The sequence below is a fragment of the Dunckerocampus dactyliophorus genome, chromosome 13 (assembly GCF_027744805.1).
Source record: "Dunckerocampus dactyliophorus isolate RoL2022-P2 chromosome 13, RoL_Ddac_1.1, whole genome shotgun sequence".
NCBI classification, from domain to species: Eukaryota; Metazoa; Chordata; class Actinopteri; order Syngnathiformes; family Syngnathidae; genus Dunckerocampus; species Dunckerocampus dactyliophorus.
Window position 1 is genome coordinate 1,839,804 of NC_072831.1, and position 13,659 is coordinate 1,853,462.

At 45.6% G+C, this 13,659-nt stretch overlaps 2 protein-coding genes across 4 annotated transcripts in view; one reads left to right on the forward strand and one right to left on the reverse strand.

The window, feature by feature from the left end:
* LOC129192461 (uncharacterized) overlaps positions 1-5,193 on the forward strand; it is a 12,354-nt gene extending 7,161 nt beyond the window's left edge. For both annotated transcript variants that reach the window (XM_054796532.1, XM_054796533.1), the window contains 5 exons: positions 1,390-1,529; positions 1,608-1,694; positions 1,777-2,371; positions 2,439-2,533; positions 2,593-5,193. In XM_054796532.1, coding sequence (XP_054652507.1) covers positions 1,390-1,529; positions 1,608-1,694; positions 1,777-2,371; positions 2,439-2,533; positions 2,593-2,698 — 1,023 coding nt within the window. In that variant the 3' untranslated portion in view covers positions 2,699-5,193. The remainder of the gene's footprint in view (positions 1-1,389; positions 1,530-1,607; positions 1,695-1,776; positions 2,372-2,438; positions 2,534-2,592) is intronic.
* The window catches only part of sos2 (son of sevenless homolog 2 (Drosophila)), a 64,967-nt gene continuing 55,444 nt past the window's right edge, over positions 4,137-13,659 (reverse strand). The window contains exons 19-23 of one of the 2 annotated variants that reach the window (XM_054796521.1): positions 9,978-10,094; positions 9,631-9,898; positions 9,514-9,555; positions 9,334-9,437; positions 4,137-9,228 (exon numbers count right to left, since the gene is read on the reverse strand). In XM_054796521.1, coding sequence (XP_054652496.1) covers positions 8,713-9,228; positions 9,334-9,437; positions 9,514-9,555; positions 9,631-9,898; positions 9,978-10,094 — 1,047 coding nt within the window. In that variant the 3' untranslated portion in view covers positions 4,137-8,712. Of the gene's footprint in view, positions 9,229-9,333; positions 9,438-9,513; positions 9,899-9,977; positions 10,095-13,659 lie in introns of both variants that reach the window. The other variant, XM_054796519.1, reaches the window with a different exon arrangement.

The following is a 13,659-nucleotide window of genomic DNA, read 5'->3' on the forward strand; positions in this document are numbered from 1 at the left end:
TGATTGCCCCCTAAAGCTAATAAGTGGTTGGGCCCCCCTGAGCAGCAACAACTGCAATCAAGCGTTTGTGATAACTTGCAATGAGTCTCTTCCAGCGCTGGGGAGGAACTCATCTTTGCAGAATTGCTGTCATTCAGCCTCATTGGAGGCTTTTCCTTTTTAAGGTCATGCCACAGCATCTCAATAGGATTCAGGTCAGGACTTGGACTAGACCACTCCAAAGTCTTCAGCCATTCAGAGGTGGACTTGCTGGTGTGTTTTGGATCATTGTCCTGCAGCAGAACCCAAGTTGCTTTCAGCTTGAGGTCACCGACAGATGGCCGGACATTCTCCTTCAGCACAATTCATGCTTCCATTTATCACAGCAAGTCTTCCAGGTCCTGAAGACCATCACACTACCACCACCATATTTTACTGTTGCTATGATGTTCTTTTTCTGAAATGCCAGATGTAATGGGACACACACCTTCCAAAAAGTTCAACTTTTGTCTTGTCAGACCACAGAGTATTTTCCCAAAAGTCTTGGGGATCATCAAGATGTTTTCTGGCAAAGTTGAGACGAGTTGGTTTTGGTCTTGGAACTCTGCCATCAGGCCGTTTTTGCCCAGTGTCTTTCTTATGGTGGAGTCATGAACACTGACCTTAACTGAGGCAAGTGAGCCCTGCAGTTCTTTGGATGTCGTTGCTACAATGTAGCTTTTCCTCCCTTAATAATAAAAAGTTTCATTTAAAAACTGCATCGTGTGTTCAGTTGAGTTGTGTTGTCATTGACTAATGTTTACATTTGTTTGATGATCGGAAACATTTGTGACAAACATGCAAAAAAAAGAAGAAATCAGGAAGGGGGCAAACACTTTCACACTGCTGTATGCATTTTGGACTATTTAAAATTACTTTGTCCTCAAGGATCATAACAAGTACAATACATTTTTATTAAAATGCAAAATTAAATTAAATGAAAATGTTAAAATCTTTGCTATCCTACTTAAACCTATGGGGGGTAAATCCAATCTCCAATAAATGGATGGGGGTTTTTTTGGATTTTTTTTTATTTAATATGGAATTTATTTTGAAATGTAAAGATAAAAAGATGTTTAAGTATGATTTATATATTACTGTATATTAGTAAGGTCAGTAAGTAACAATAGTTTTTTTTATTTTTATTTAGTTTTGCGTGAATTTTCTTTTTTTAAGCAACACTATATTTAAGAATATGATGTACAGCGTAGAGGATGAAGTTATTGAACTTCTCTTCATGGATAATAATTAGTATAGTGAATGAAAAATGACAAATTCAAATGAAGTCCCATGAATGATGGTGAATTCACATGGAAAATATCCAACCTTTCTCTGAAACTTTCAAGTATTTTTTGTCCTTCCTGTCGTGAGAACTTGCTGCAGTGGACGAGTAAAGAGCATCCTGACTGCCGCCTCCTGCTGGGCACCGAGCGAGCGCTCAGGGATGTTTTGTGTCGCTGTCACGTGATCCTGGAGGAAGACGTGCGGTGGGATGACACAGAGGGACAACGGTCGGTCAACAATCTTTGATACAGCTGTCCCTGGTAAAATGACGGCTGTCTGTACCTCAATGTGTGCGTGTGCATCAGCCGCTGGGACGCCACAGCTAGTGGATCATCTGGCAACATTTGCAGCAGTGCCCCTCAGAGGGGGGAAGGAGAAACTGCAGCTCAGGGGTGAGTACTGCCGCCATCTGCTGGTCATAAACTGCTGGCGTGCACCGTCCCGTCTCAACGCTTCTGCCTTCTGACTCACCAGGGAGTCTTTGGGCCTCACCAACGAGTCTGGCGTTCGCCACTCGCTGCGTCTGGAGTGCTGGTCCTGCAGCCCGGTGAGGAGGAAGACCTGCCTGGAGCGTCTCCGACCGCCCGGGAACTCCCTCCTCCTCACTCCAGACACCCCAGGATGGGGCGAGACCAGCGACTCGGGCCAGGGCACCTTCAGCCAGCACACTGGGAAAGAAGCGTCAGAGCTGGAGGCCCACCACGGCAACCCGAACCCGGAGGAGCACACAACAGACGCAGATACCTCGGCCTTGGATGACTCATCGCTGACGTCCTGCAGCCCTGATGGCGCCCTGTGCAGGGAGGCGCCAGAGGACGAGGAGGACAACCAGGTCCCGGTCCTCCTGAAGCCTCGGCAGCATTCAGAGAGGAGCGTTTGTCTCAGGTGGCAGATTCCCAGATTGACCCCTCACCCCCCGCTGAGGAATTCTACCAGGACGTGCACGGGTGGGCCGAGCCTTTTCACCTCCTGCCTGGCCAGCAAGAGGCTGGTGAGCGTCAGGACGGGCTCTCCTCCTCTCCACGCCAACAGCGCTTTCAGGCCCATCTGGGACAACCCGTCTAAACAGGTTAGCATCACGGTGTGCTCATGCTAAGCTAATCATGTCGCCAACAAGCTGACTGTTGGTGTTGCAGGCCAACCTGGCTCCAGAGAAGGACCACAGGCAAGGCTTCATCCCGGTCCAGACGTCCTCCAGGCAGAACTTTGTGGCCGTGAGGGACAACCTGAGGTGAGATGGATCGGTCTTACCTGAACTGTTGGACTTTCCTCACTTGTTGTCTTCTTCAGACTGGGACCAGGCCTGCTGGCTCAACCCAACTTCTCTGTGGCGCCACCTAGTGGAGCCTTGTGGGACGACAGCGAGGAGAGCGATGGACCCTGCAGCACCGTTTGAGTTGTGACTCGTCAAAACGTCCACAAGCTGGACTGCAAAAACCTTCATTAACTCAACATTTCCTCAAATAATGGACCATCGTGGCATCCGTAAAGCTGAAGTATACCGTAAAGTGTTGGGAAGAGGATTTAAAACAAGCAGACGAAAAATGTTGCATTTCTTCAAAGGTCAGCCTCGGTCAAGTAGACACCGTGCCCCAATGAACTGCCAGAGACATTAACACTTGGCATCTGTAAAGCTGACATTTTATATTACCTTAATTTTCCTTTGGAAAGGACCTGGGACAAAAACAAACCATTGCATTTCTTCCAAAGGGAGCCTCCGCTCTATAACAGATGCCACACCTCAGTTAAATCACCATAGACATTATTACATTTTTAACAGATGGCATCTGTAAAGCTGAAGTTTATGTTGACCTTTAAGCTGGACTAAAAACAACAACTAGAGTCAAAAATACTGCAATTCCTCCAGTGGTGGCCTCCACTCAAATAGACGCCGCACCTCCATTAGTCACCATAGACTTTCTTAACAGATGGCATCTGTAAAGCTGAAGTTTAAGACGACCTTTAAACTGAAGGACAAAGTACTGCATTTTCTCCAGTAGTTCACACGTGGCAACTGTAAAGCTGATGTTTACGGCAAGGGTTATTCTGACGTGTCATTTCTTTGGGGAAGAATGAAAGCAAACCTTGGACAAAAAACAAAAAAAGTAGCGGCGGCATCCACTCGATTCACCCATCCACTTGTAGACGTTGATAACATGTGGCATCTGTAAAGCTGAACTTCACTGACTCAAAAGCTGCTAAACATGGACCAACTTGTGGTCATGATGTAATACACAATATTGTAAGAAATATGTACCCCGCCTGTTGCCCGAAGTCAGCTGGGATAGGCTCCAGCATGCTCCCACGACCCTAAAGAGGATAAGCGGTATAGAAAATGGATGGATGGATGGATGGATGTAACAAATATATATCACAGTTATCCCTCGTTTCCATCCATCCACCCATTTTCATTTTAAGGTCGCGGGGGCATGCTGGAGCGTATCACAGCTGACTTCGGGTGACAGGCGGGGTACACCCTGGACTGGTGGCCAGCCAATGGCAGGGCACATATAGACAAACACTCACATTCATACCTATGGACAATTTAAGAGTCTCCAATGAAGCTAACATGCATGTTTTTGGAATGTGGGAGGAAACCGGAGTACCCAGAAAACCCCCACACACACGGGGAGAACATGCAAACTCCACACAGCCTAGGGGAGATTCGTAAATTCCTTATTTGTAAATAGAATATTTTGGTAGTTGGAGCATAGAAAACCTGATTACGGCCTTCTAAATAGGTTTGTTTTTTAACATTACTAGAGTCCTCTGGACATGAAGTAACACCCCTATTGTCACCTTCACACTCCAGTTACCCAATATGGTAGATAAAATACAAGAAAATAAGACATTTAAGACATAATATAGACTCACATTTGTTTACATTGTGAAAGTTCTTTTACTTGGTCATTTCGTACAGTACTTCCTGCGGTGGCTGTCTCGTTGTCTCATCCATGCAACATTACTGACCCCTAGTGACCAGTGCAGACTACTGCATATCATCCCGACATCTTTGGAAGCACTGCGAGACAGTGACCTTGAGCAAGTAAACACTCCCCCATCTTAGTAACCATGGATAAGTGGAATGGGCGACAGCGTGCGTTAGCCATAAAAATGTTTTATAAAAACAGTGATCGTTTGACAGCTGCGCAGAGGGAGTTCCTACGTTTTCACAACTTGGGACGCCATGGTGCTGTTCCATCAATATAAACAATGAAGATGAATTGCTAAGCAAGCTATGGATGTCCGATCAAGCCCATTTTGATCTCACAGGTTACGTGAATAAGTAGAACTACCGTTGCTGGGCAGATACAAATCCTAATGAAGTTCATGAGTGCCCTTTACACGCTAGCAAGGTGACAGTATGGTCTGCTGTTTCATTACATGGCATCATCAGACCTTATTTGTTTGAAAATGAACAAGGGATCTCAGTCACTGTCGCTGTGAATCGTTACGTGTGGATGTTACAATTCTTCCTTACACCTGAACGGAACAATTTTCCACACGTTCAAGAAACCTGGTTTCAGCAGAATGGAGCAGCATCACACACTGCACGCCAAACCATTGGAGGCTGTGCGAGAATTGTTCGGTAACCCTCTCAAGATTCGGTAACTCTTCCCTGGTCCCCTAGATTGTGGAGCTATCTCAAGAGTAAAGTGTACACGACTCAACTCAGAATGAGTTAAAACTGAGAATTCAGGATGAAATTCACAATATCCCAGCTGAGATGTTGTAGCGGTCGATGAGGAATCAGCCGATTTCAAGAATGCTGATACAGGACGATGCCATCTACGGGACGTCATTTTTAAAACATGAACATTCCATCATTGTTTCTTAAATGGCACGTTTTAAGGTTTCAATTACTTTGAATAAAATATTTTTCTTCCATCACTCTTGGGTTTATTGGATTACTAAAAAAGGTCCTATTTTTTTGTGTCACCCTGTATTTGACTTAATTTTGACATTTTCATGCTTGAAAATGCTTCATTTTGGCAAAAAGAAAATCTGCAACAATTGCTTAAATGTACATAATATTTGACCACAATTTTGAAAACCGGGCGACTGAAGCAGCAAAATTTGATATTATAAGTGTTGTTATGACATCGTGTATTGTAATCTATAATGTTTTAGTTAATATTCATGTTGAGAAATATATTTTAAAAATACATTGTATAGATATATTATATATACTGTATATACTGTAGATATATATTTTTTTATATGGCTTTTCAAAGTATATTCAATATATGCCTTGTCCTCTCTGCAGTTGAGTAAACAGACACTCCGGGGTGCAGGCTGCAGTAGATCTCCCGCCTATAGTCACACAGTCACGTATTTGTTTTCTCTGCGTTAAATGATAAATAATTATCGGGGTTTTTTCATGCTAACTGACATAGAAAGTGGTTTGAGGGCGCTATCTGCAGGGGGGAAAAACAGAGCTGCTGCTATGAATCCAGCTGAGGGGGCTGTCTCACAAGTCAATCAACATTTTCCAGCAGGAAGATGTTTGGACAAGAGCTGATGTTGTACGTTGTGTCGGCCTGGAATGTGTACAACAGTTAGAATTTCCATTACAGGGCAGAGGTGTCCAAAGGATTTTCCAGCCAGGGCCACATAGTGAAAAATGAAAGGATGCAACTTGGTCTTTGATATTTTGTTAAAAAAAAATGCATAGAAGTGATATATATATATATATATATCAACAAAAAAACTGCATCTTTGTCATACAGGTTTAGTATCGACTTCACTCGACTTACGAGTTTATGCTCATTCATAAAATTGCTACTCTTTTCCCCGTGTTAGAATACAACTTTTTTCTCTTAATATTTTGACTTTATTCTCATAAAATTGCTGCTTTTGTCATTTCGGCTGTTTCTTTTTAATTTTCCAACTATCTCAACTACCTTCTTGTAAATGGTCTTCTCATAATTATGACTTTATTCCATAATATTTTGACTTTATTCTCATAACATTTGAACTTTTTCCCGCACCTTAATTTTCCAAAAATGGCAACTTTCTTTTGTTTTGTTTCTCGTATTACGACCTTCAAAAAAAATATTTTTTTTCTTCCATATTTCAACTCTATAGTGACCGAAAGGACAAGTTGGCGGGTACAAGCAGCCGAAATGAGTTTTCTCCGTATGGTGGCTGAGCTCTCCCTGAGAGATAAGGAGAGAAGGAGAGGCTCGAGTACTTGTAGAAGCGCCGCTCCTCCGCATTGAAGATGAGGTGGCTCGGGCACCTGGTCAGGATGCCTCCCGGACGCCTCCGTGGGGAGGTGTTCAGGGCAGAAGGTCTCGGGGAAGACCAAGGACACACTGGAGAGACTATGTCTCTCAACTGGCCAGGAAATGCCCTGGGATCCAAAGTCTGGGCTTCCCTGCTTAGGCGACCCGACCTCAGATAAACAGTAGATGGGTGGAGTTTTTTTTCTGTCATATGCTCATAAAAATTGCAAACATTTTGTCCCCGAATACGACTGTTTTCTAGAATTTATTTTAACTTTATTCTCATAAACACAGCTGTATTTTTTTTCCATAGCTCAAGTTCCTTCTTATAAATTTGAATTTATTCCATAATATTTTGACTTCATTCTTATAACATTAAAACTTTTTCCGCAACCGGGTTTTCCAAAACTGAAAACTTTATTTTGTTTGGTTTGTTTCTCATATTACAACTTAAAAAATGCACACATTTTAAAATATTTCAGCGCTATGCCACTAAAATGATGTTATATGACAATATATATCATATTATGATGGTACTCTTGTTAAATTATCATTATAGAAAAAATAAATACAATTTTGCCACTCACTGGGTGAGGTCAGGAATAGCGGGGGATCTGCTGTACTTGTGAAAGTCACGACAGCGAAAGCGTCTCACTAGCTTACATGGAAACAAGAGCAGCAAGTGTTCCAAGTAGAAAATAAGACTGTGATTTATTAGTCATAAGACCATGAATGAATACAAAGCAGTTAAAAGGCCACGTAGCGTCCAGGGGCGCCAAGAAGCAAAGGTGGCCACCTCGCAAATACTGACTGGTCTGCTGGCAAAGACCCAAACGAGAAAGGGAAAAGACAAAAAAAAAGGAGCAGAAAATAAAGGAGAGAAGCAGGGCGCTGTTGTGGCAAGCGGGAGAAGAGCGAGAAAAACTCCACAACAGTGGCGGCTCCTCAACAGGACGGCCTAAAGTGCACGGGTGTGTTTCTCCCCAAAAATAAAGAAAAAGTCTTAAGTGAGCGATGAAGCTGAAGGACACGTCCCGTAAGTGCCCGCCGTCGCTTGGCTAACGAGGAGGAAAGCAAAATGGCTTTGTGTGTACGTGGTTGTGTTTTTTTTTGTTTGTTTTCATCCAACTGCAGCGTCACGGATTATTATTAGGCGTTACTGGACTCAACAGATGCCGATGAGGGTTGAATGCAGAAGTCACTTTATAGAAATGACTTAGTAAGTGCATACATGGTCTATGTATATATGACATATATACATACACAGTATCCACAAACGTGTACACTTTGATGGTGTATAGCTTTGTTCTAAACGTTACAGAGGCAACTTGTTTTTCATTTTAGCATATTATTAGACACTTTTTGCTTTGACTGTAAAGTAGAAAAAAATAAAATAAAAAGGCACATCCGAGCGCAATTGGTGGCTTTTTTTCCCCTCTTACTTTCAGTCTTTCCAAAAGCAAAACAAAAAAAAAGAGAAAAGGTTAGGGAAAAAAAAGCTCCTTTGCTTTTCTGGTAGATATTTGGCGCTACTGCCCGCTTTGCCGACCCCAACCCGCCGACGTGTCACCGCTGTTTGACATCGTGGCTGACGCCCTTCAAGGGATCTTAACCTTGCCCCCCACTCCCCCCAGCTCGATGTGCAAATGGCGGACTGGCGATCCCCGTGCGGAGGCGACCGCTGTTGGATTCGTAAAGGCAACGTGAAAGCAGCTCGCTTCTAAACAGTCACAGTGTAGAGTTGGAGAAAGGTGTAGAATGTGGGCGGGGTCTTAATGTCACTTTAAAAAAAATAAATGGAATCCCTTTTCTCCCCCGCATAAAATAAGACTTTGGCAACCTTTCAGTGAAAAGGAAGTCTGCTCCAGCCGCCGCTCTCAGTGGAGCGGATGGCATGGCGGAGAGTAACAGTTGAAGCTACAAAGTCCGAGGCCCCACCCCCCTGCACCTGAGGTGGGAAGGGCTAGAGTGAGAACTTTTTTTTTTTGGTCCCGCCCCAAATAAACCACCAAACAAACAAAAGGTCCTGGCGCTCCTTATGAGCGGGCACGCCGGCGTCTCATTGGCACAAAGGGTTTGTGGAGAATGCGGAGCTACTGATCCCCTGAGATTCACGGCGAGTAGGGGAAGGCGTGGCTGCAGAGGCGGAATTAAATGTGATCAGTAGCACTGGCGGCTCACCTCATTGGCTGCTGTCGCTGTTCTCCACCAAGGAGAGGCCCTGCAGAGGCGCTTGCAGCAGCTCCCGCTTGTATGTCTTTGGCGGCAGCTTTGGGAGCTGCGGGCTGGAGTTGTGGCGCGGGGGCACGGGCGGTGCAGCGGCGGCGGCGACGATGGGGGCCGGCAGCGGCCACAGGCTGTTTTGGCTGGCGCTGAGCGCGCAGACCCGCCGTGGGACACGGGGTGACGGTGTGCTGGGCGGCGTGTTGGGCGAGGTGGGGGAGCTGCCAAAGTCCCAGTGGTAGCGCCCCACAGGAGAGGGCTGTAGATTGAGGGGGTAGTTGATGAAGATCTCCGGGGGCCGCTGGGGAACAGGCGGTGGCGTATCGGGAAGAGGGTCACGAGGTGGCGGCGGCGGAGGGCTGGGTAGGGGGCCGTCCAGGGGGCCGTTGTAAGCCGGTGTCCGAGGTTGGTTCCTGGGAAGCGGCGGGGGCAGCCGGGGAGGGATGGCTGGGGGGCTGTCGGACCTGGGGCTGAGCTGAGAGAAGCGCAAATGGTAGAACAATGATACCAGTGGTTCACCAGTTCCTAGACCTGGTCAAAAAGTCCAACAAAGCGCTGAGAAGTGGTGGGCGGCTCTTACTTTGGCTTCAGACATGGTGTCTTTCCTTCGTGGCGGTAGGGGGGGCGGCTTCAGCAGCTCCTCTCCGAGCTGGTGCAGGCTTCCGCAGGACACAGACTGGAACTCTGAGAGAGCATCAACAAATGTAAGACGGTGCAGTTCAGAGCGGCAAATCCGTGTAAGGCTGAGGTCCAAACTCACTTGAAGGCGGCAGGAGAACGGGAGCAAAAATGGAGTTGGAACCTGCAAAAGTTGAAAGCAAGAGGTCAGGTTGTCTTGCTTCACTTTTAAAAACCTTCCACACGGCCCTGAACGCACCGCCATAGGAGCTGCTGAGGTCGTGCTCCATGAAGACCGAGCTGAGGTCGGAGGACGCCGACTGTGGCGGGGTGGGCGTGTTCGGGGAGGTGGGCACTGAGGCCGACGCCGGCGTCTCGGGCGGCTCAGTCTCGGCGATACTCCGGAAGGTGATCTTGTGGGGCGGCTCCCGCTCCAGGGGCACCGGGTGGCCCTTCAGGGTGCCAGAGGTAGACGTTCGCACAGGGCGGAGGCCAGGCGATTTCAGCGTGTAGGCGGTCTTCCTGGGCTGCGAGTGGAAGACGAGAACTTAGAAGCAGAGCTTTGACCGACAAGGGTTGAAAAGTGGTCACTGCCTGGAGACTTACAAAGCGAGGCGGTTGTCTGCAGTTCCTGGGCTCGATGTCCATGGACGTGTTGAACAAGTAGTCGGCAAACTCCTTCTCACTCCTGCTTCCCATTGGGTTCAAATTCTCGAAGAACCTCTGTGACGTCCAAAATAAAAAAGAAAGAAAGAAAGAAAGGGAGCATTGAGTACATGTTGATATCTGCCATCAGGGGCTGCCACAGAAGAGCCTGAAGCTCTTCCTGCTGCAACCTTCTCATTTATTCAGTTTAATCTCAGTAAAGCTCCAACGGCCGGAAGCAGAGAGCTGATACCGCGCTGGCTGCGTGAAAGGCCGCAATGTGCACCACGAAACCATCCGTCCACGGTCATGTTGAAACGAGTCCAGGTCGCACCCGGTCAGACGGGCTCCTACGACCGGTTTACGTGCAAAATACACAAGAAACGCCCGCTTGTGACGTGCTGATTTTCGAGCTATATATTGGCCGCTGAGGTTCTTTGTCATGTCAAACAAAGTCTACGGCCGCTTACGATTTTTGCACTTACGTCTTTGTGCGTCGTCTGTACGTGTGTCTGACGGTGTGAGGTTTGGACAAAATGTCCATTTTCTTGTGGACTCGGTATGTGTGTCGCGTGCCACACGTGCACTCCGCACATGTGATTAGTGCAGAAAACACACATCCAGGTATTTCTTACGTCCTCCATGCGTGTCGAGTAGGCTTGGGCGATAAAACCGAAAATTTACCGTTAGTGAAATTTACCACGATAACAGACGTCATTTTGCTCCTGTCGGAAGAAAAGTCTTTTTTTGTCTGTTTTGACTGTGTGTGCTGGTATGCTATGTTCATTCCCCCTTAAGACAAGGTACAGCGTGTGTAGTCACGTGACTCCGCCCATCTAGCCTGAACTAGAAGGCAAAACAGACTATGAGGGAACAGCTGATGGTTCAAATGAAGAAGTGGCTGTACAGTGCCAGCCTGTCTCTCGCATGTGCGCCTAGAAATAGATGGTGCGAGTAGGAAAAAATAAAAAGGAACACACGGCGACTGCATTTTTCAACCCTTTCATTCGCATTTTGCTCCTGAAATAAGTCCATACAAAGTGAATCACAGTAGAGTAACATTTTGGTGCATCTGTATATAAATCCACGAGTCTCCTACAACTTTTCTTGGTTCACATCGGCAACTCACGTTGACATCTCAGCCGTGCAAGCTGCACTGGCTGACGTAGCTAACTAGCTACGTGATCAGTTGGATATACTGGAGCGCTGCTTTCCCCACTCATGCGCTAAAAATCCTTTTTTTTCCTGTTTGTATGCTGTTTGCTGTTGGTAGCAGTTTTGAAGGATTCCATGCTTTATTTGATGTGGCTACAAGAACATGTGAAATTCTCTTTTCATTGTATAAATGATCATTTTGATAATGGCTATCTATCCAGTTTCTAAAGCCAACATGGCACACACATATAGGCAAATAACATGACAATGGAATGTCTGGAATTAAATAGAATTGTTAGAAAAATGAGAAAGTCACTATATTTATAAATGCTATTATTATTATTGGAAAATATGAGCTGACATGGTTGCGGTAGGTTGGGTTGATATCAACGTGGTTCTTCTTGTGCAGTGTGACAAGTGGCCAAGAGTAATGTAATTGCATGAGACGTGATGCCAGTCATGTCATGTGGCTGTACGTGTAGCTTAGTACATGTGTGTACAGGATGTAGTATGCCAGGGTACGTACCATACATTCATATTTGTGGACCGCAGTCCCAGGCAGATTTATTTTGGCTTCCACAAAGACGATGCTGAGCAAAAGACCACGAAATGAGAAGTGAGTATGAAAACTGTCGTAACCACACAAAGCACATTATGTAAATGCTGCGTTGTTGGCGCTTTTTGGAGGTTTTTTCAGAAGGCTTTATAGGCAGAATTGGTGCGTCCCATTACGTGCATTATATACTAAACTGAAAGTAATCTGTGCTAGTTGGGCAATAAATCAACGAAAAGCAGTTCATTTGCATTTCCTGAAATTATTTTCAGATGGCAAAGATATATCGTGGTCAGTGATTTATGTTGCATTCATTGTTATCGAGGTTAAACTGCCCAATTTATCATGATATTGGTTTGAGGTCATATCGCCCAGCCCTATTTGAGTATATAACTTGGGTATATAAAGCTGCAGGGGTGCCTACAGCTTTATTTTATATGGTTTATTGTATCTATATTTATATTCATATTCATCAATGTTCATCAACGCTTGACTTGTGCGCTGGGTGTGCGGTGATCTCACTCCTTCAAGGTCACTACGACTACGCTCTCCATGAGCAAAAACAAACAAAAAAAATGCAGCAATTTGGGGAACGCCAAGAAATTGCACGGCCAAAAAAAAACTGTACGTCCGGTTGTGACCCACGTGATTTTTGTCGGAACAGCAAATATTTTTCTATGAAATTTGGTCTATTTTTCTCAAACGACCGTTGCAACAAACCAGAGATTTGAAAACCACATATTTTCATCTCGTTCATGACATGGCATTGTTCACCTTTATCTGCTCACAATTTCATACCGTTTTATATCCAGCATCGACAGCCTTTGGCTCCTGATTGGATAAAATTAAAGTCACAGCTTGTTGACGTTTTAGGAAAATTCAGACTTTTAAAAAAAAAGATCAAATTCACACAGGGTTGTTGTGTATTAATTCAGATTAATCACAATGAAAATTCACGCCACAGATGTGGCAAGATTTGAGGGAGAGTGCAATTGGCATGCTGACAGCAGGAATGTCAACCAGAGCTGTTGCTCGTGTATTGAATGTTCATTTCTCTACCATAAGCCGTCTCCAAAGGCGTTTCAGAGAATTTGGCAGTTCATCCATCACCTCATGTTGCAGCAGGATAATGCACGGCCCCATGTTACATGGGCAGCACGGACAGGGACAGGAGCAGGATCAATAGGCTGATCAGGAGAGCGAGTTCTGTTCTGGACGGTCCTCTGGACTCCGTGGAGGAAGTGGGGGAGAGAAGGATGTTGGCTAAGCTGACATCCATCATGAACAACACCTCTCACCCGCTACATGACACTGTTGTTTCCCTGAGCAGCTCCTTCAGCAGCAGACTGTTACACCCACGGTGTAAGAAGGAGAGGTTCCGCAGGTCCTTCATACCGACCGCTGTCAGGCTCTACAACACCTGCACCACCTGAACCATGTTGTAGACACTATGTATTCTTTACACTGTTCTCTTTACTTGTCTTGCTTGCTTGCTGCTGTAACAAGTAAATTTCCCCGCTGTGGGATAAATAAAGTACATACATACATACATAGATCTGTACACAATTCTTGGAAGCTGAAAACGTCCCAGTTCTTGCATGGCTAGCATACTCACAGATCACGTCACCCATTGAGCATGTTTGGGATGCTCTGGATCGGCGTATACAACAGTGTGCACCAGTTCCCGCCAAAATATCCAGCAACATTCCACAGGACACAATCCACAACCTGATCAACTCATACCAAGGAGATGTGTTGTACTGCATGATGCAAATGGTGGTCACACCAGATACTGACTGGTTTTCTGAGTCCCCAGACTCCCCACTCCCCCAATATAACAAAACCGCACATTTCAGAGTGGCCTTTTATTGTGGGCAGTCTAAGGCACACCTGTGCACTAATCATGGTGTATAATCTGCATCTTGATATGGCACA